Source organism: Mustela nivalis (assembly GCF_964662115.1).
Source record: "Mustela nivalis genome assembly, chromosome: 7".
In the NCBI taxonomy this organism is placed as follows: domain Eukaryota; kingdom Metazoa; phylum Chordata; class Mammalia; order Carnivora; family Mustelidae; genus Mustela; species Mustela nivalis.
In genome coordinates, this window is record NC_139026.1 from 90,270,762 (window position 1) to 90,287,176 (window position 16,415).

The following is a 16,415-nucleotide window of genomic DNA, read 5'->3' on the forward strand; positions in this document are numbered from 1 at the left end:
GTGCTTCTCTATTTCAAAAAGGCAAGCATGTGGGTGTGAGTGTGTGTGTCTCTGTGTGTGTAGGTATATGGTGGGCGAAGCAGGGATTACAGTCAGAAGACTCAGATGTATCAGTCATGTGTGGTGGGGAGATTGGAGAGACCCACTCAACTCTGTTAAAATGTGTACTTGGGGCACCTGGGTGGCTCAAGTGGTTGAGCATCTGACTCTTGATTTCAGCTCAGGTCATAATATCAGGGTCATGAGATGAAGGCCCACTAGGTGTGGAGCCTGCTTGGGATTCCTTCCCATCCTCTAACCCTCATATCTCTCTCTCTTTCTCTCTCAAAAAGGAAGTTGTACTTAATTCTAACTGAATAACAATAATTATGCAAAGCTTAAAACAACTGTTAGAAGCACCTCGTCCCAGGGATAATTGTTGGACAGCTAAGACGCTGCATCTTTTTTTTTTTTTAAGATTTATTTATTTATTTGACAGACAGAGACCACAAGTAGGCAGAGAGGCAGACAGAGAGAGAGGAGGAAGCAGGTTCCCTGCCGAGCAGAGAGCCCAATGTGGGGCTCGATCCCAGGACCCTGGGATCATGACCTGAGCCGAAAGCAGAGGCTTTAACCCACTAAGCCACCCAGGCGCCCCTAAGACCCTGCATCTTAATTACCAGTTTCTCTGGGCAAAGGGTACATGAAAAAAAGTTATGGGTTTTCAAATGTGGACTACATAGGCTTTGACTGAATAACTGCATCCTTAATAAGTCAGAACCTGGCTTGAAACAACCAAAAGACTAGTCTAAACAGTAGCATGAGAAAGGAGCTCTAATGCACACTTTTTGCCCACTGTTCTCCCCAGTTACCAGTAAAGGATAGATTGGAGGAGGTTAGCCCCCAACATCCTGGAGCCAAGGAAAATGCTTAGAAGTTTATTTCCATCAGCCAGAGATCAGCTAATAAGAGTCTTGACTTCATTGACCTTGGACACCACAGTGGAGTCCTCAGAAACCCAGCTAAGGGGAAGGAAGGGGGTGTCCAGAATGGACAGACAAATTAGGAAGTGGGCTGAGGAGACTGACCCAGTTAGCACATCGGCCCCTGCCCCAGCCCCAGCTCAGCTTTTCTGAATATCCCAGGCAAGGTTTACAACTAATCAGATGATAGCAAGTCAGGCAAGCCCACTTTCCTCGAAATCCCTGCAGAATTTTGTAATGACATCTTTGGTATAAGCCATGGGCTGCCCACTGCCCCTGGTTCTTCACTTCCAGGGGCTTCAAGGATCTTAGGATCTTCTCCACTCTCCCTCGGGGAACTGACTTTTACTTGAAGAGAGGCATTCTCCTCATTCAAGTCCCAGTCAAGCAACCACCTGGCTGTTTCTTCTGCCCTTCTCAGGTCAGATTCCCAGGAAACAGATTCTGAGATAGAAATAGTGGTCAGAAAATGTGCTGGAGTGATCTTAGGACCAATGCTAAAGGGGAATAAATGAAGCAGGATTGTTTCTCTTTTAGCACCATCCTCCCCAACTCCCTTATCTCATCTACCATTGCAGACAAGATTTTGAGTTGGCTCCTCCCCATTTGGAACTTGGCCCAACTTCCCTGCAATCCTGTTAGCATCCACCCCGCCACACACCCCATCCCCCACACACACAAGTGCGCAGGCACGGACTTGCGGGCTCCTGGGCTCAGAGGGAAGCCTGTCCTCCACTAGCCGGGACCGGATGAGAGCTGCAGAAGTCTCTGAAGAAGAGAGTATCGCACTATCTCTTCCGTCTCTGAAGCCGAATTTGATGCTAGGGTTGGATATATGGAGGACGTTGTCATGGATGGAGAGTTCTACGTACTGCTGAAAAGTTTCATGGACAAATAATACCAGGAATTTGAAGACACAGAAGAGTATAGACTCGCCTACGCACCAATTTTAACGAATACCTCTCTTTGGTAGAAAAGTATACTGAAGAACAGCTACTGACGCGGGTTCCCAGATTCAACATGGTGGCTCCCATAGCAACAGGAAAGCACCGCAAAGATGAGGTGGCTTCATGACCACAACATGCCACTCACTTAAACAGATGTTTCTGGACTACAGAGAAGAAAAAGAAGGCCAAAGACTGGCATTGAGTAATGATTTAGTTGTGACTTCATTGTGCAAATCATCTCCCTTGGCAGCTTCCTGAAAATCCCTGGCACTAGCTCCCGCCTGCAGCCAACGGCGGCCTCCTGGACAACATGGGCCCAATACGCCAGGAGAGGTTTCTGCTTGGGATGACTGGAGAATACACCCTAGAAAGAATGGTTCTGTTCTACAAGGTTTATTGTTAGATATTGATTGGTCAGAACAATAATTACCTGAATTTCCCAGGACTTCTGCTTTTCCTGAAACACCTTCTTCTATTCAATAACCCCTAGTATTCCTGCCAAAGCAGACACCTCTCTCAAGTGCTTCGGAGAGTCAGACTGCTCTGGAACAAGACTATGTCAGGCATTCCACCTGGAAGATCCCTGCCCCCAGAATACATGTTCCGGTGACAACAAGTGGAACAACACCATCACATACCCGCCCTGTTCGAAATACCACAGACAGGCTTTGCATAAAACTTCCTTGGTGCTCACAATTCTTTCACTTGGTTTAGAGTCTCAGTCCGTCAAACCCAATGTCCCACCTGTGTGGAGTTTTTGACTATTTAGGAATGTTTATTTATGGTGTTGAAATAGCTGCCCCAGTATGTGCTATGTTAATAAAAAATTAAAAATTAATTTAAAAAATAGCTGCCCCTATCTTCAGATTAATGAAATGCCTCTATTTTCAGCCCACCATTATGGGAAAATTAGAACTAGTCTTGACTGTGGGAATAAACTAAAAAAAGGATGTCTTTTACCCAAAAGCTACATGTAAAAATCAACTTCCAGTCTTGGGTTTGCAGTTCTTCTATCATTGGCTTCTTCTAGTCCTGATGGAGTCCCCCTGCTGCAAAAGAAATCTTTTTTTTTTTAATAAGAATCATTTGGGGGCAGGGGAGAAATTTTATCATTTTTTTTTAAAGTAGGCTTCACATCCAATGTGGGACTTGGTCTTACAACCCTGAGGTCAAGAGTCGCATGCTCTACCAACTGAGCCAGCCAGGTGCCCCTGAAAAAATATTTTTGTAGATGAATGCTCAGACTAATTCTGTAGGTTTAGTCTTAGAATTTCTGTGATTATCCCCTTAAAGATCTAAGTATTAAATGACTATAATTTTTAGCTGTCAGCTCTATGAAGGCAAATACGTTGTTCATTGGAGTTACTATTTTACTAGACACAAAGGAATATATACTGTATGCTGGAAATAGACTAAAGTTATCCTTTTCTTATGGCACATTGAGTATTTAGGCAGATTTGCTTAAAATTCTTTATGTATAAATCAGTTCGTTAGGTTTTGGGTTGGGATTAAGACGCATTTGGTAAAAATGTGATTCTTCAAGCTCTGCTCTTCCAACTCTATTCTTCTCCCTGCCAAAGGGATGTTCACTGGTCTAACTCAGCCTGAATAGAGGAGGATACCAAACAGCTTTAATGATCCTCTATCTGGCTTGGGTTTAATAAAATGTTTGTAGAGTATTAATGACCAGAAAACATGAATGTCACACCGTTAGAAAGAAGGAAAAAAATGTTTAATTCCCAATGTGTACTTCTGTTGGGGTTTTTTAAGTAAAAATAAGAATCCGAGGGGTACCTGGCTGGTTCAGTCAATAGAACATTCAACTCTTGATCTCAGGCTTGTGATTTTAATCCCCAGATTAGGTATCGAGCCTACTTTTTTTTTAAAGATTTATTTATTTATTTTTGGAAAGAGAGAAGCAGGCTCCCAGCTAAACAGGCAGGGAGCCTGATGCGGAGCTCATTCTCACAACCCTGAGATCATGACCTGAGCTGAAGGCAGACACTTAACCAATTAAGCCACGCAGGCACCCCAGGCATGGAACCTACTTAAGAAAAAATAAGAATCTGCATTGAAAAAGAAAATAATGATCTCCATCTATATTCGTTGTTATAGGAAATATTATTTGGTAAGTTTCTTTCCAGCTATACTGTAAACTCTTTTTTTAATATAATTTTTTATTTTTTATAAACATATATTTTTATCCCCAGGGGTACAGGTCTGTGAATCACCAGGTTTACACACTTCACAGCACTCACCAAAACACATACCCTCCCCAATGTCCATAATACCACCCCTTTCTCCCAAACCCCCTCCCCCCAGCAACCCTCAGTTTGTTTTGTGAGATTAAGAGTCACTTATGGTTTGTCTCCCTCCCAATCCCATCTTCTTTCATTTATTCTTCTCGTAAACTCTTGAGAGCAGAGATTACCTGTGGTCCCCATTCTATTCCTGATCCCGGCACAATGTCTGGAAAATGATAGGCATTCAGTCTAGTTGTTGAATGACTAAATGGATAAATTCCACAACAAAGTAAAAAATCAGGTTGTAAAACAGTATGTATTTTTAAGACCCTATTCTGTAAAAGATGATACATTTACACATACCTATCTCCATGTATGTGCATGCACATGTGTACACATAGGAAAATCTCATAGGAAGGTGGAATTATAGATCATCTTTCTCTTTTCTATTTCCTAAATCTTATGTATTCATACAAGTATGTGTTGTTTTTAAAATCTAGAGGAAGATTTTTAGAAGAAGGAAAGACTAAGGATAAGGAATAAAAGACAGGTGTGCTTGGGTGACTCGGTTAAGCATCTGACTCTTGATTTTAGCTCAGGTCATGATCTCAGGGTCATGGGATTGAGCCCTGTGTTAGGCTCCACTCACAGCAGAGTTTATTCAAAATTCTCTCTCTTCCTCTCCCATGCCTCTCTCTTCCTCTCTGTCTCTCTCTCAAATAAATAAATCTTAGGAAAAAAAAAAAGGAGGAGGAGGAAAGTTAAAGGATGGAGAACAAAGAAACAGTTGTCTCTAGGAGACAGATTGTTTAATCCTAAGGATATAACTGGTAGGATTTTAAGCTTCCATTTGGGTAGACTCCTGTCACCCCTCTGACCATTCCATAAAAGTGAATACCTACTCTACGTACCCTGGCTGCCTTCAAAAGCAGCTGTGTCTTCACATGGGAGATGAATTTCAGGGATTCTTCATGGCTCCAAAAGCTCAGGATTGCCACCTTCCCAGACACTTAGGGATAATCAATTTTCCCCAGCCCCTAGCCTATCCTCAGACACGATGGCCTCATCTTGGAAGCTTCCCTGTTCCACTAGCATGTGGCTTAGTCCCAGCCTGTGTCAAGAACATGAAACATGATGCTAGTCCTAGATTCTCCTGGGCTTTGGTCTGGATATCTACTCTATAACCTTCCCCTTCCTGCGTGTCACCCAGATTCTCCTTCCCAGGCCGCTCCAGGCTTCTTCTCCAACACACCTGATCATCCCCATCTCTCAATTCCAAGCATCCCGTAGTCTCTCACTACCTCCTCCCTCTGTTACCCTCTCCACCATCTCTCCCCAAAAACACTCATAAGAAGATGCCAGGCTCTCACTGTCAACTTTTGGCTTCATCCTGCTTGGGGTGTGACTTATTCCAGGCTGAGGGAAGGAAGGTCCTGCTCTTACCACTCTCCTCATTCTTTCAGTTAACCCCTGAAATGTTCACTGCATGTCCCACATGCTGTGCAGAGCCCTAAGACAACACTTAGGAACAAACTCTCCACACATGGAATGATGGATAAGGGTCTGCGCAACCATCCCCAAACCCTGCTTCTTCAGTCTGATGAGAGCTGGGTTAGTGCAGTGCCGTCAGCCTCTACCCAGGAAGTTAGGCAACGCAAGGAGCAGAGTATCTGGGATGTCTTCCTAGGAATTGGCGATGCTTCTTGTAAGGTCTCCAAAAGACCAGTAAGAGCAACAAACCAGGTGGCCTGTCCTGCTCCCACAGTACCCAGAACTGTGCCACGAGTAAATGGGGAAGGGGCTACCTCCTGCCAGCAGGCCTTGAAAAAAACCAGCAAGGATCTATTACACTCTCAAGTGGGAACTTTAAAATTAGTCTCCTCCAAGTCTTGAGACCAGGGCTGCTATATTTCAGGGAAGGCAATAATGGCCCTATATTATGTCTGCCCAGGTGGGAAATCTGGCCTAATCCTGAGGTCCTGTATTAAGAAACCCATTCCATCAGAGGTATAAACTGTATTCACCAGTATCGTCTTTGTTGGTAATAAAAGCAATATTGGGTCTCCATTTGCTCATTCCTTTGTTTTATTTTTTAACTGGCTCAGAACCTGGCCAGGGAAAAGAGGGTGTTTATGTATTGACCCCTCCAGACTCCAAGAGCTGTGTTTTCAGCAAGAGAATGTGCTGTGCTTATTTCACTCAACATAATCTCTTTCAGTTCCGTCCATGTTATGCTGAGTGAAATAAGTCAAGCAGAGAGAGTCAATTATCATATTGTTTCACTTATTTGTGGAGCAGAAGAGATAACACGGAGGACATGGGGAAATGGAGAGGAGAAGGGAGTTGAGGGAAATTGGAAGGGGAGGTGAACCATGAGAGACAATGGACTCTGAAAAACAATCTGAGGGTTTTGAAGGAGCGGGGGCTGTAAGGTTGGGGGAGCCAGGTGGTGGGTATTATGGAGGGCACATATTGCATGGAGCACTGGGTGTGGTGCATAAACAATGAATTCTGTTACACTGAAAAGAAATTAAATAAATTAATTAATAAAAGAGAATGTGCTGTGTCTGGCTGGCATGAGAGTTGAAGAAAAGGGGCTGCACTCCCTGTAGAATCTATTCCCTTGATGAACTGTAAAACTATTTTTTCCAAAACTGGATCCCAGAGGCCTGCTCAGAGGCAGGGAGGATGGATGGGAAGACCTCCTTGGGAATGGGGGCCCCCACTTAAGCAACATAAATACTCTTGGGCTGACCTATCACAAGAACCTGGCTAAACTGATAATGGAGAAGCCAAAACTACTGAGTATCCTTTATACCCACCACTGAACTTTGGAAGACCACCATCCACACCTGATTTCTCTCCACTCTTGGATCTCGGTCTATTCTATGACCCCTTGAATGAAAGCCAAACACCAGAATGTGAAATACAGTGCAATTTATTGAGAAAAGAAAATGCAACATGATCATCACCAGAGGATCCACAGTTGGGGAATTAAAGGGACAGAGATAAGTTAGGACATGATGCCCAAATGTGGGAGGGCACCCTGCAAACCAACAGTCCAGAGAACTTAACCATTCACCCTCCAGCACTCCCTTCCTCAGCAGGGCTGATATATGCCTGCTTCAGGCCATCAGCTTCCAGTGAGAGAGGCAGATGGGCCAGGGTGGAACAGGCCAGGCTGGGAAGGCCCACAGGAGTTTGGGCTCAGGTATCATTACCATCGTCAGGGGCATCGTCATCTGAGATGAGCAGCTAGACCTCCCTGGCTTAGGAGAGATCTGAAGATGGAGGAGCCAAGAAGTTCAGCCCTTTCTCCAGGGAACTTGAAGAAAAGCGAGGTTGAGTTTGGCATTTGTTGATGCCAAGCAGAGTGGGAAGTGCTGTGGGCAGGCTGAGAGGGTTGGGAGTGGGCACAGACACTTAACTCCAGAAGATCACTTGGAGCAGTGCTGACTTGAGCTGGTGGTCTGGGAGAAGCGGATCCCAGTGCTGCCTCCACTGCCAGACTTATAGCTGCTGCCTCCTGAGGTGTGGATGCCACCAGAGCTGGAGCCAATTCCACTCTGACTCACAGAGGTGCTGCTTCCGCTACTAAGCCTGCTCCCACTGCTACCACTCTGGTAGCCCCCACTGCTGCCACTCTGGTAGCCCCCACTGCTGCCACTCTGGTAGCCCCCACTGCTGCCACTCTGGTAGCCCCCACTGCTGCCACTGCTGATCCCGTAGCCGCTGCCACTGCTGCCACTGACCCCTCCGTAGCCACCACTGTTGCCTCTGCTGCTGCTGCCGCTGCCTCTGTAGCCACCGCTGCTGCTGCCACTGAACCCTCCACGGCTTCCACCAGAGCTGCTGCTTGTGCTGGTGACATTGCTGACCACTGCTGTGGAGAAGAGGTACTCAGTTCAGGCAAAGGCCCGGGTCTGGATCACAGCTCTACCCTGCTTAGCTGTGCAAATTTGAGAAAGATACTCAACTTCTCTGAGGGCTAAGCTGGTAAATGATAAGAGTGAGCCTGGCCCTCTGGTGTCCCCCAAGAACAAGAGCCAGCAGCATCCACAGAAATTTCTGGTTCTCCAATCTTGGGAACTCTCCAAAACCACAGGCATTTTAGCTTTGGCCTTAGAGTTTCCCTGCTTATGCTAGCAAGGGATTGTGTGGCCATAGCCTGAGACTCTGGCACTCTTTGGTGGCCTGGCCTCCTTGCAGGGGTCAAGCTGTCCTGCTGTAGGCTGGCAGTGAAGGAGTTCCTGGTCACCCTTTTTGCAACCCAGGGAGAAAGTTTTGAAGGGCTACTTACAAATGCTCACAGCACTCTGACACTCTCCGGACATCCTAAAAAGGAAAAGAAGGAAACATGCATTATTTCTGCCATGAGTCATTAGCCACAAAGCTGAGGGTTCATAACCTTGGGAGTCACACACCTCCATGAGGGGTCAAGCCCCCAGGGGAAGAAAGGCTATTCCAAGTGTCTCTATGACCCAGTATCCCCAAGAAAAGAGCCTGCTTCTGGGGAGTTGAGGTGTTCAGGAGCTTCACCAGCCACCCTCTATTTCTCCATCTGTCTATCCTCTTTCCCTTAGTTTCCAGAGCATCTGTTCCAAGTCAACTGCTCAACACCCAACTCCCAGTTGGTTAGCCCTTTAGTGGTTCAGATGGGTAAAATGTGAGAGGGGCTGACACTCAACACATGATGAGTTTGAAAATGTCCCGCCCACACAACCCATCTTTCTATGCCTTGTTCTTTTTCATGGAGAAGGCATGTCCACATATCTGAGAAGACGTGGAGCATGTCTGCACACCTTACCAGTGTGGGACCTACTGTTGTTGACCACTTCACCCTCATCCTGCAATTCCCAGTACACATAGCACCATCATCACTCCCACTCCTTTTCATAGAAACTTATAAAAAAAAATCCTTAAGTTTCCTTCTCACACCTGAGCTCTGCTTTTTCCATCAAATTGGAAGATGTCTGAGGACAGGATACATAGAGCAGCTTTCAGCAGAAAGATCTCTCGAGCCTTGACAGTCCTTTGGCATTTGATATCCATTCACTAAACCCTTATCTGCTACTTGATACTGTGCTATATTTTCCAGAGTGTGTGTGCACCAGCCACTTTCCCTATGGATTCAGTCTCAGGGGTGGAGGGCTACAGGACTGTCTGTACTGTGCTGTCCAATATGGTAACTGCTAGCCACTTGAAGCTAGCCAACTTTATTAAAATTAAATTAAGTGTAAAACTCAATTCCTCAGTTTCACTAGCCACATTTCAATACTCAAATGAGTAATAGCTACTGTATTAGACAGCACATAGAGCATTCCTGTCATCTCAGGAAGTTCAGTGGACAGCACTGTAACTTTTGTTATAACCCCAAAGCACTCCTCCTTACTCATTGCTCATAAAGAAGATCAACAGAGCTATGTAATACAACACCATTGGCCACAGTAAACTGGAGAACTGGATGATCTTGATTGACAAAAAAATGGGGGCACTTGAATTCTAAATTCCGTCATTCAGGAGATACCTTACCCTTTGTTTGGGTTGTCCTCTCCAATCATCTTTTTCTCTTTCTTTGTTATAAAAGGTCACTCTAAAATCCTTTCAGGAGAATGCTGACCCCACAGCACCTCACCTGCACTCCTCGCCCTCCAACAGCTTCCTGTAGGTGGCAATTTCCACATCCAGTGCTAGCTTCACATTCATCAACTCCTGGTATTCTTTCAGCAGCCGGGCCAGGTCATCCTTGGCCTTCTGTAGGGCAGTCTGCAAGCCTTGGAGCTTGGCATTGGCATCCTTGAGGGCCATCTCCCCACGCTGCTCAGCTTCAGCAATGGCCGCCTGCAGGTTGGCATTCTAGGACAGGAAGAGGTAGGAGACCAATTAGCATAGTGACCAAGAAACAAACAGCTGATCCTTCCTGAAAGTTCTCTTCCCTGTCCCACACCCCCGTCCCACACCCCACTGAAATTAACTCATGTCTCATCAAGCAGAGGAACATTGATTTGCTGGTAAAGGGAGTAATGGTCTAATAACTGGGTGGTTTTTTTGGTTTTTTTTGGCTTTTTGTTTTTTGCAAGACTGTTAAAAACTCCCTTGCCTAATTAATCACTTTGGTCCAGTAATACAAATTAGCCAATGAGGTTATGTGAAGTGCATGATAAATAGTTCACTGAAGGCAGATCCTACTGAAACCAAGTGTTTAAAGCCATTCCTACAGTTGCAAGATTTGCTGGGAAAGCCAGAATGAGCAACCATCTCTCCTTAGGGAACTTTCCAAGAAGCTCAGATTCAAGAAAGAATCTCTGGGAGGATGGACTCTCCCAGCTACCCCACAAATGACACATATTAAAGGACAGAGAAAGCATGTAGCAGAGGCATAATCGTTGCTTCTCTTTCTCTTCAAGACCCAGAGGACCTCCAGGATCTCTCCATTAGGTCCGGACCCACCTGCTTCTTAACATTCTCAATCTCAGCCCGCAGCCTCTGGATCACCCTGTTGAGTTCCATGATCTCACTCTTAGTGTTCTTCAGGTCATCCCCATGCCTTCCGGCGGTGGTCTGCAGTTCCCCAAGCTGACAGAGGGGAAACCAATCAACATAGTTTTGCAGGATTAGAACATTCTTGGTCAGCAAGACCTAAACCTAGACTATGAGGGCAAGGAGAAGGCTCCCACCTTGGTCTGGTACAGTGCCTCAGCCTCTGCCTTGCTCCTTTGGGCAATGTCCTCGTACTGGGCCTTGACTTCGGCAATGATGCTGTCCAGGTCCAGGCAGCGGTTGTTGTCCATGGACAGGACAACGGACGTATCACTGACATGACTCTGCATCTGAGACAGTTCCTATGGGGAACATGGATGGTCATTTTCACCACCCCTTGGTCCCAGAAGATGCTGGGAATGAAGAAGTCCAAGAATCTTTTGCCAGCAAAGATATCCCAACAGTGGGCCCAGGAATGGGACAGTTAGAAAACTAAGCTTGCGTTTCAGGCCTGGCTATAGCCTAAGTGATCCTAGACAACAAAGTTAAAGAGAAAGGCAAATGTGCAAATACAATCATGTTGTCAGCCTGAGAGTATCAGGCAGTGAGCCCGACTGTGTAGGTTTCCATGGGACTACAGTAGGAAGAAGTAATCTGAAGGAGCTATCTATGATAATGGTATAGGACCAGAGGGAAAGTATAGAGCAAAATCGACTGAGAACAGAGGGAAAACAAAGACAAAGAGGGATCTTGGCCCTATGGTTCAGGTCTATGCAGGCTGGGAAAGCAAAGTTAGCATTTTCTGGGTGGAGCATAGCTGAGTTCCGAGCCCTGTTGCTTGTTTTAGGCAAGTTCTGCCACTTGACTATCCCCTAAAGTCCTACTCAGGAAGCATGTCTGGGAAAATGCAGACAGGAAGGCTCTGGACCTTGGCAAACCAAGGAATCAAAAAATCACCATCTCATAGAGGGTCCTCAAGAAGTTCAGTTCATCTGTCAGGCTGTCCACCTTGGCCTGCAGCTCCACCTTGTTCATGTACGCCGCATCCACATCCTACAGGGTGTGAAGGCAGGAAATTAGAAACCCAGCAGGATGACCCACTCTACCCCAAACACCACAGCTCTTTCCTAAGCCTTTGTCCCTCCTCCTTGTCCTTCCCCTGTTCTCCTAATTTCCACTCTTCACTTTTCCTTCTAAAAGAAGATCAAAGTGGTTTTCTTCCCTTATATGCCTTGACCAGTTAAACCCCAATGCTTTAATAAGATATACACCACTAGCAAGACACTGGAGTAAGGGTGGAAAAATCACATTTATCTAATTGTGACTTTGGGTTTGGGGTGCTATATAACCAACCTTCTGAATAGAAATGAGGATATTCTTCTCACTACCTCATCTTTATGATGATCTACTGGATGATTGTTATTATTAATAACATCCAAGGTGCTCTGGTAGGCTGAAGACCTTGATTAATGCTACACATAAAACCTTCATTAGTTCACATTACTAATCAATTCATTAATCACAGTAGCATTGTAAGATGTCTCCCTCACCAGTAATGTATTTAGAGCAGGTTCCTTTGTTTCCAAAAATGTAAGGAGAAATGTAAACCCCACACACAGCATAGGGTCCTTATGCTCCAGAGCAGCTGACTCCATGGGTTAGTGCTCAGAAATAAAGCCTCATCATTTTCTTCCCAGCTCTCTTACCTTCTTGAGCCCCACAAACTCATTCTCAGCCGCATTGCGCTTGTTAATCTCATCTTCATACCTGGTACAGAAAGAAGCACACATTTGGACAGTGACATTCCCAAAGCAAAAGAGAGAGAGAGAGAGGGTCCCAAGTACTCACACAGAATCCACTCACCCAGAGACAAGACAAGCTTCATGTGACCTGTGCAGTTATACAGGGCCCTAGGTTCAGAAGGTCCTCACATTCATTCAGTCTAATGCTCTGCTAGGGCCATCTTGAAATTCTTAGTAATTTTTTTAACAAGGGCCCTGCATTTTCATTTTGCACTGAACCCCCAGAATTATGTAGCCAGTCTGGCTTAGAGGCCTCTCAGAGCTGAGGCCACTGTCTCACCCCCCAAGTCCTGGTGATAGGCTGAAGTGTGGGTAGGCAGAGTGGGAGAAGACTTCAAGGAGCCTGACTACTTGCCTGGCTCTGGCAGACATCACAAAGCGTAAGATGTGTATATGAGACCCAGAGAGGTATTTGCTCAGACCAGGTTTTCTGCCTCTGTTCCACTTCTTTTCATTAATTAGAGTTGCTTCTTATGGAATTTGGGTTAAGAATAAATTCATGTCTTCTGACTGCATCAAGGTTATGAGATTCCTGCTTATTCATGACAATAATCTCCCACCAGGGGTCTAGATCTCAGGAAGATTGAAAAATGGAATGGTTCCAGGAGAAGAGATGTCTGAGCAATGTCAATCTGAGTTGCCACTGGATTCCCAGTGCTCAGCACAGAGCCTGGGTGTCCGCCAGGTTTGTGCAGTTAAACGGGAATGGGGCCTCCTCAGAACAGGTGTGCCCACCCTGTGGGTCCTGACCCTGGTTATGTCCGGAGCTCCCTCCCCACCTTGAGAGGCCAAATTTACCTCTTACAGACCTCAGATGGTGTCAACTACAGCCCCAAGGGGGCTGATTGAAGCTCCAGAGACAGGGTATTGGGCACATTGAAAGAGTACTTTACAAAGTGTGGCCCTAGAGCATCTGCCAGGAACTCCTGGTGCTGTGGGGCACTCAGACCCCTGGGACCTGCCCCACACCTACTGATTCAGAATATCTAGGAACCAGAGCACAGGAATGTGCATTTCTGACAAGCTTCCAAGGTGATCCCTATGTACAGTAAGTGTGAAGGGCAGACTCTCTCTGGGTAGATTCTCTTATCCAACTAGACTAGTGCAGGAGGGGTCCCTGAAGCCTGAAAAATCTGTCATAATCAACCACCTTGAAGTCTCAGTCCCCACCCTCTTATCCCCTTCCGCTTGGTCATGCCTCACTCAGCAAGTCCATCTAAGAGTATTGACTGAAGGTACAATCTGGAACAGTTAAAATCTCAAGCTGGGGCTACAACTCCCTGCTAATCCCCCATAAGGGGTAACTCCCCAGTTGAGGCCCTTACTTCTTTTTGAAGTCTTCCACAAGGTCCTGCATGTTCTTCAGCTCTCCTTCCAAGTTCCCTCTCTCCCCCAGAGCCAAATCCAACTGCCTGCGCAGGAAGCTGATGTAGGATTCAAAGAAAGGCTCCAAGTTGTTGGGTCCTGAGCCAGAGCCTGTGGTCTGTTGCTGGAGCAGCTCCCATTTGGTCTCCAGGACCTTGTTCTGCTGTTCCAAGAACCGCACCTGTATCAGGTGAAAAAGAAAAGGAATTAGCCTCTTGAGTTGGGTAAGTGGGACCATGCATCCCAAAGAGTGGAGATGTGGAAATGAACCCAGTTCTCCAATCTGCAGTAGCCTCTGGAGGTTTTTTTAACTGAGAAGAATGAGAATTTAGACAAGGGAGAGACACAATGTATTGTTTACTCTGTACCTACCATTTTCACTTATTCTATCTCATTTAATCCTCACCACCACCTAAAAAGGAAGTGTTATTATCCCTTTGTACATAGTAAATGGAATCTTAAACAGTTTAAGTTGCCCAAACTGACCTGACTACTAAGTGACCAAGCTAAGTAAGAGTCACAGCCATCACTGCCCTAGTCTATGGTGATCCTTCAGAACACAAGTACAGAAGATAGGCATAAATAAAGTTACTTATAATTGCTTTTAAGTGAAAATTTTACCATCCTATAGGCAGTGAAAACAGTCAACAGGGTCTAACTTTTCCTAAGTTGTTTCATATTTCCTCTAGTTTTTTTCCCCCTTCAGTTACTCAGCATATAGCTGATCTGGGTTTAACTTCAAACCCCAGGCTTATTATCCCAGACCCAGCACACCCTTCCTTGCCCCAGCATAGACAACACAAATTAATATCAGTTAAAATGCAAGCCCATTCAGATGATAAATCAGTTGCCAACACTCATCACTGAGAGGCAGTCCCAAGATTCTTACTAATACAAGTTTGATTACCAGCTAGTTTATATTATCAGGAAGTTGCTTTTCAAGAGAAATTGAATGTTAACTATAATGATTTCGTGACTAATGCCCTGTTCTTCAAATGACAACAAACAAGTTTGGACCCTCACTTCATTTTCCCTAGTCCTATCCCTAGAAGAAAATCAGAAGCTAGAATCCTTTCCCTATTTTACAGCGGGGAAAATAGGGCCTGAAGAGCAAGAGCATGCCTGCTCTCCTGAAGGGCCCAAGGCAAAACCAGGACAGGAAGCTAATACCCCTGCCTATAAACCTAGCAGATCCCCCTGGTGTCTTCATACACCAACACCCTAGGCAGTCAAAACCTTCCGTGGCACCTCTGAGCTCTGTCCTCACCTTGTCAATAAAGGAGGCAAACTTGTTGTTGAGGGTCTTGATCTGCTCCCGCTCCTGGGTCTTTATTTGTCCAATCTGGGGGTCAATCTCCACATTGAGGGGCTGCAGGAGGCTCTGGTTGACAGTCACTTCCTGGATTCCTCCGGGGAAGCCACCAGGACCAAAGCCACCAGGCCCACCAAAGCCACCAAGCCCACCAAAGCCACCAGGCCCACCAAAACCACCGGCTCCACCAAAGCCACCAGCCCCTCCTAAGCCACCAGCTCCTCCAAAGCCACCTCCCATTCCTCTACCACCACCAAAGCCACCACCATAGCCACCTCCATAGCCACCTCCAAAGCCACCTCCAAAGCCACCTCCAAAGCCACTGCCACAGCTGCTACGCCCTCCCCCAAAGCCACCAGCCCGGGAGCCACCAGCCACACTGATGGAGATGCTCTTGTTGCCACCCAGGCTGTAGAGGCTGCGACTGCCAAAGCCGCCTGCTCCAGCCCGGAACCCACAGGCTCCTCCGCCAGCTCCCCCAGAGCGGGCCACACAGCTCATCCTGCTGCTGCCGGAGACCACGGCAGAGCGACCCGAGAATCCATGGCTGCTGCCACCAGATGTCTTGCAGACTTGTCTGTTCATGGTGAGAGAGCTTGGAGGTCAGCTAGCAATCACTTAGCAAGGGCTGAGAGGGGTGAAGGCAGAGGATGGGGACAAAGAGGAGGGTGGCCTTTATATACCAGAGAGCTAGGCTTGGCACAAGGAAAGGCAAGCAATTAGCTGAGAGTCATCTTGGGTTTGGTTTGCCTCCCAGGCAATAAGTTACTTGTAGACTTGCAACACACCTCCAAACTAATCCTCTGGACCAAAATGACTTTGCTTTTTTAGCTTAATCACCCAAACTTGCCACAGTTGACAAAAGACTGGAACTCTCCTCTCTTCTTCTCTGTGATTTCCTCAGGGGGCTTAGGGAACTCAGACAGCACCTGATCCAGCAGAATGAATTGGGTTTTGACACCAGGGTCTTACGACCCATGGAACTCCATGACACAGAGGTGAGGACCAGACAAATTCTTCCATGTGAGCTGGATCCCTCCCTGCAATGCCAGAGTACCATAGCCCAGTGACATATCATCTATGCCCACCGCTGCAGAGAAATGTCCAGAAGAGGGCTTGGGGTGGGGGAATGGGAAAGCAGAGGTCCAGTCTGGCACCACCTCAGCCAAGGGCATCCATTCAAGCCAGCCTGCCATTTGAGCTGAGCAGTGCTGTTCATGGGAAATAAAACAAAATAAAATGTCTGACCTTGGGAAAAGTGGGGGTCATATATGAAGCAAACAAGTATGAGGCTTGGAAAGTGG

The 16,415-nt window shown here is 46.3% G+C and overlaps 1 protein-coding gene across 1 annotated transcript; it reads right to left on the reverse strand.

The window, feature by feature from the left end:
- Positions 1 to 7,074: 7,074 nt before the first annotated feature.
- Positions 7,075 to 15,696, reverse strand: LOC309869791 (keratin, type II cytoskeletal 3-like; the record flags this gene model as incomplete). Its single annotated transcript, XM_082741426.1, has 9 exons — positions 7,075 to 8,035; positions 8,453 to 8,487; positions 9,788 to 10,008; positions 10,603 to 10,728; positions 10,830 to 10,994; positions 11,590 to 11,685; positions 12,339 to 12,399; positions 13,760 to 13,980; positions 15,067 to 15,696. The coding sequence occupies 9 exons, from the start codon at positions 15,694 to 15,696 to the stop codon at positions 7,590 to 7,592; spliced, it is 2,001 nt and encodes a 666-aa protein (XP_082597552.1). The 3' UTR covers positions 7,075 to 7,589.
- Positions 15,697 to 16,415: the final 719 nt, after the last annotated feature.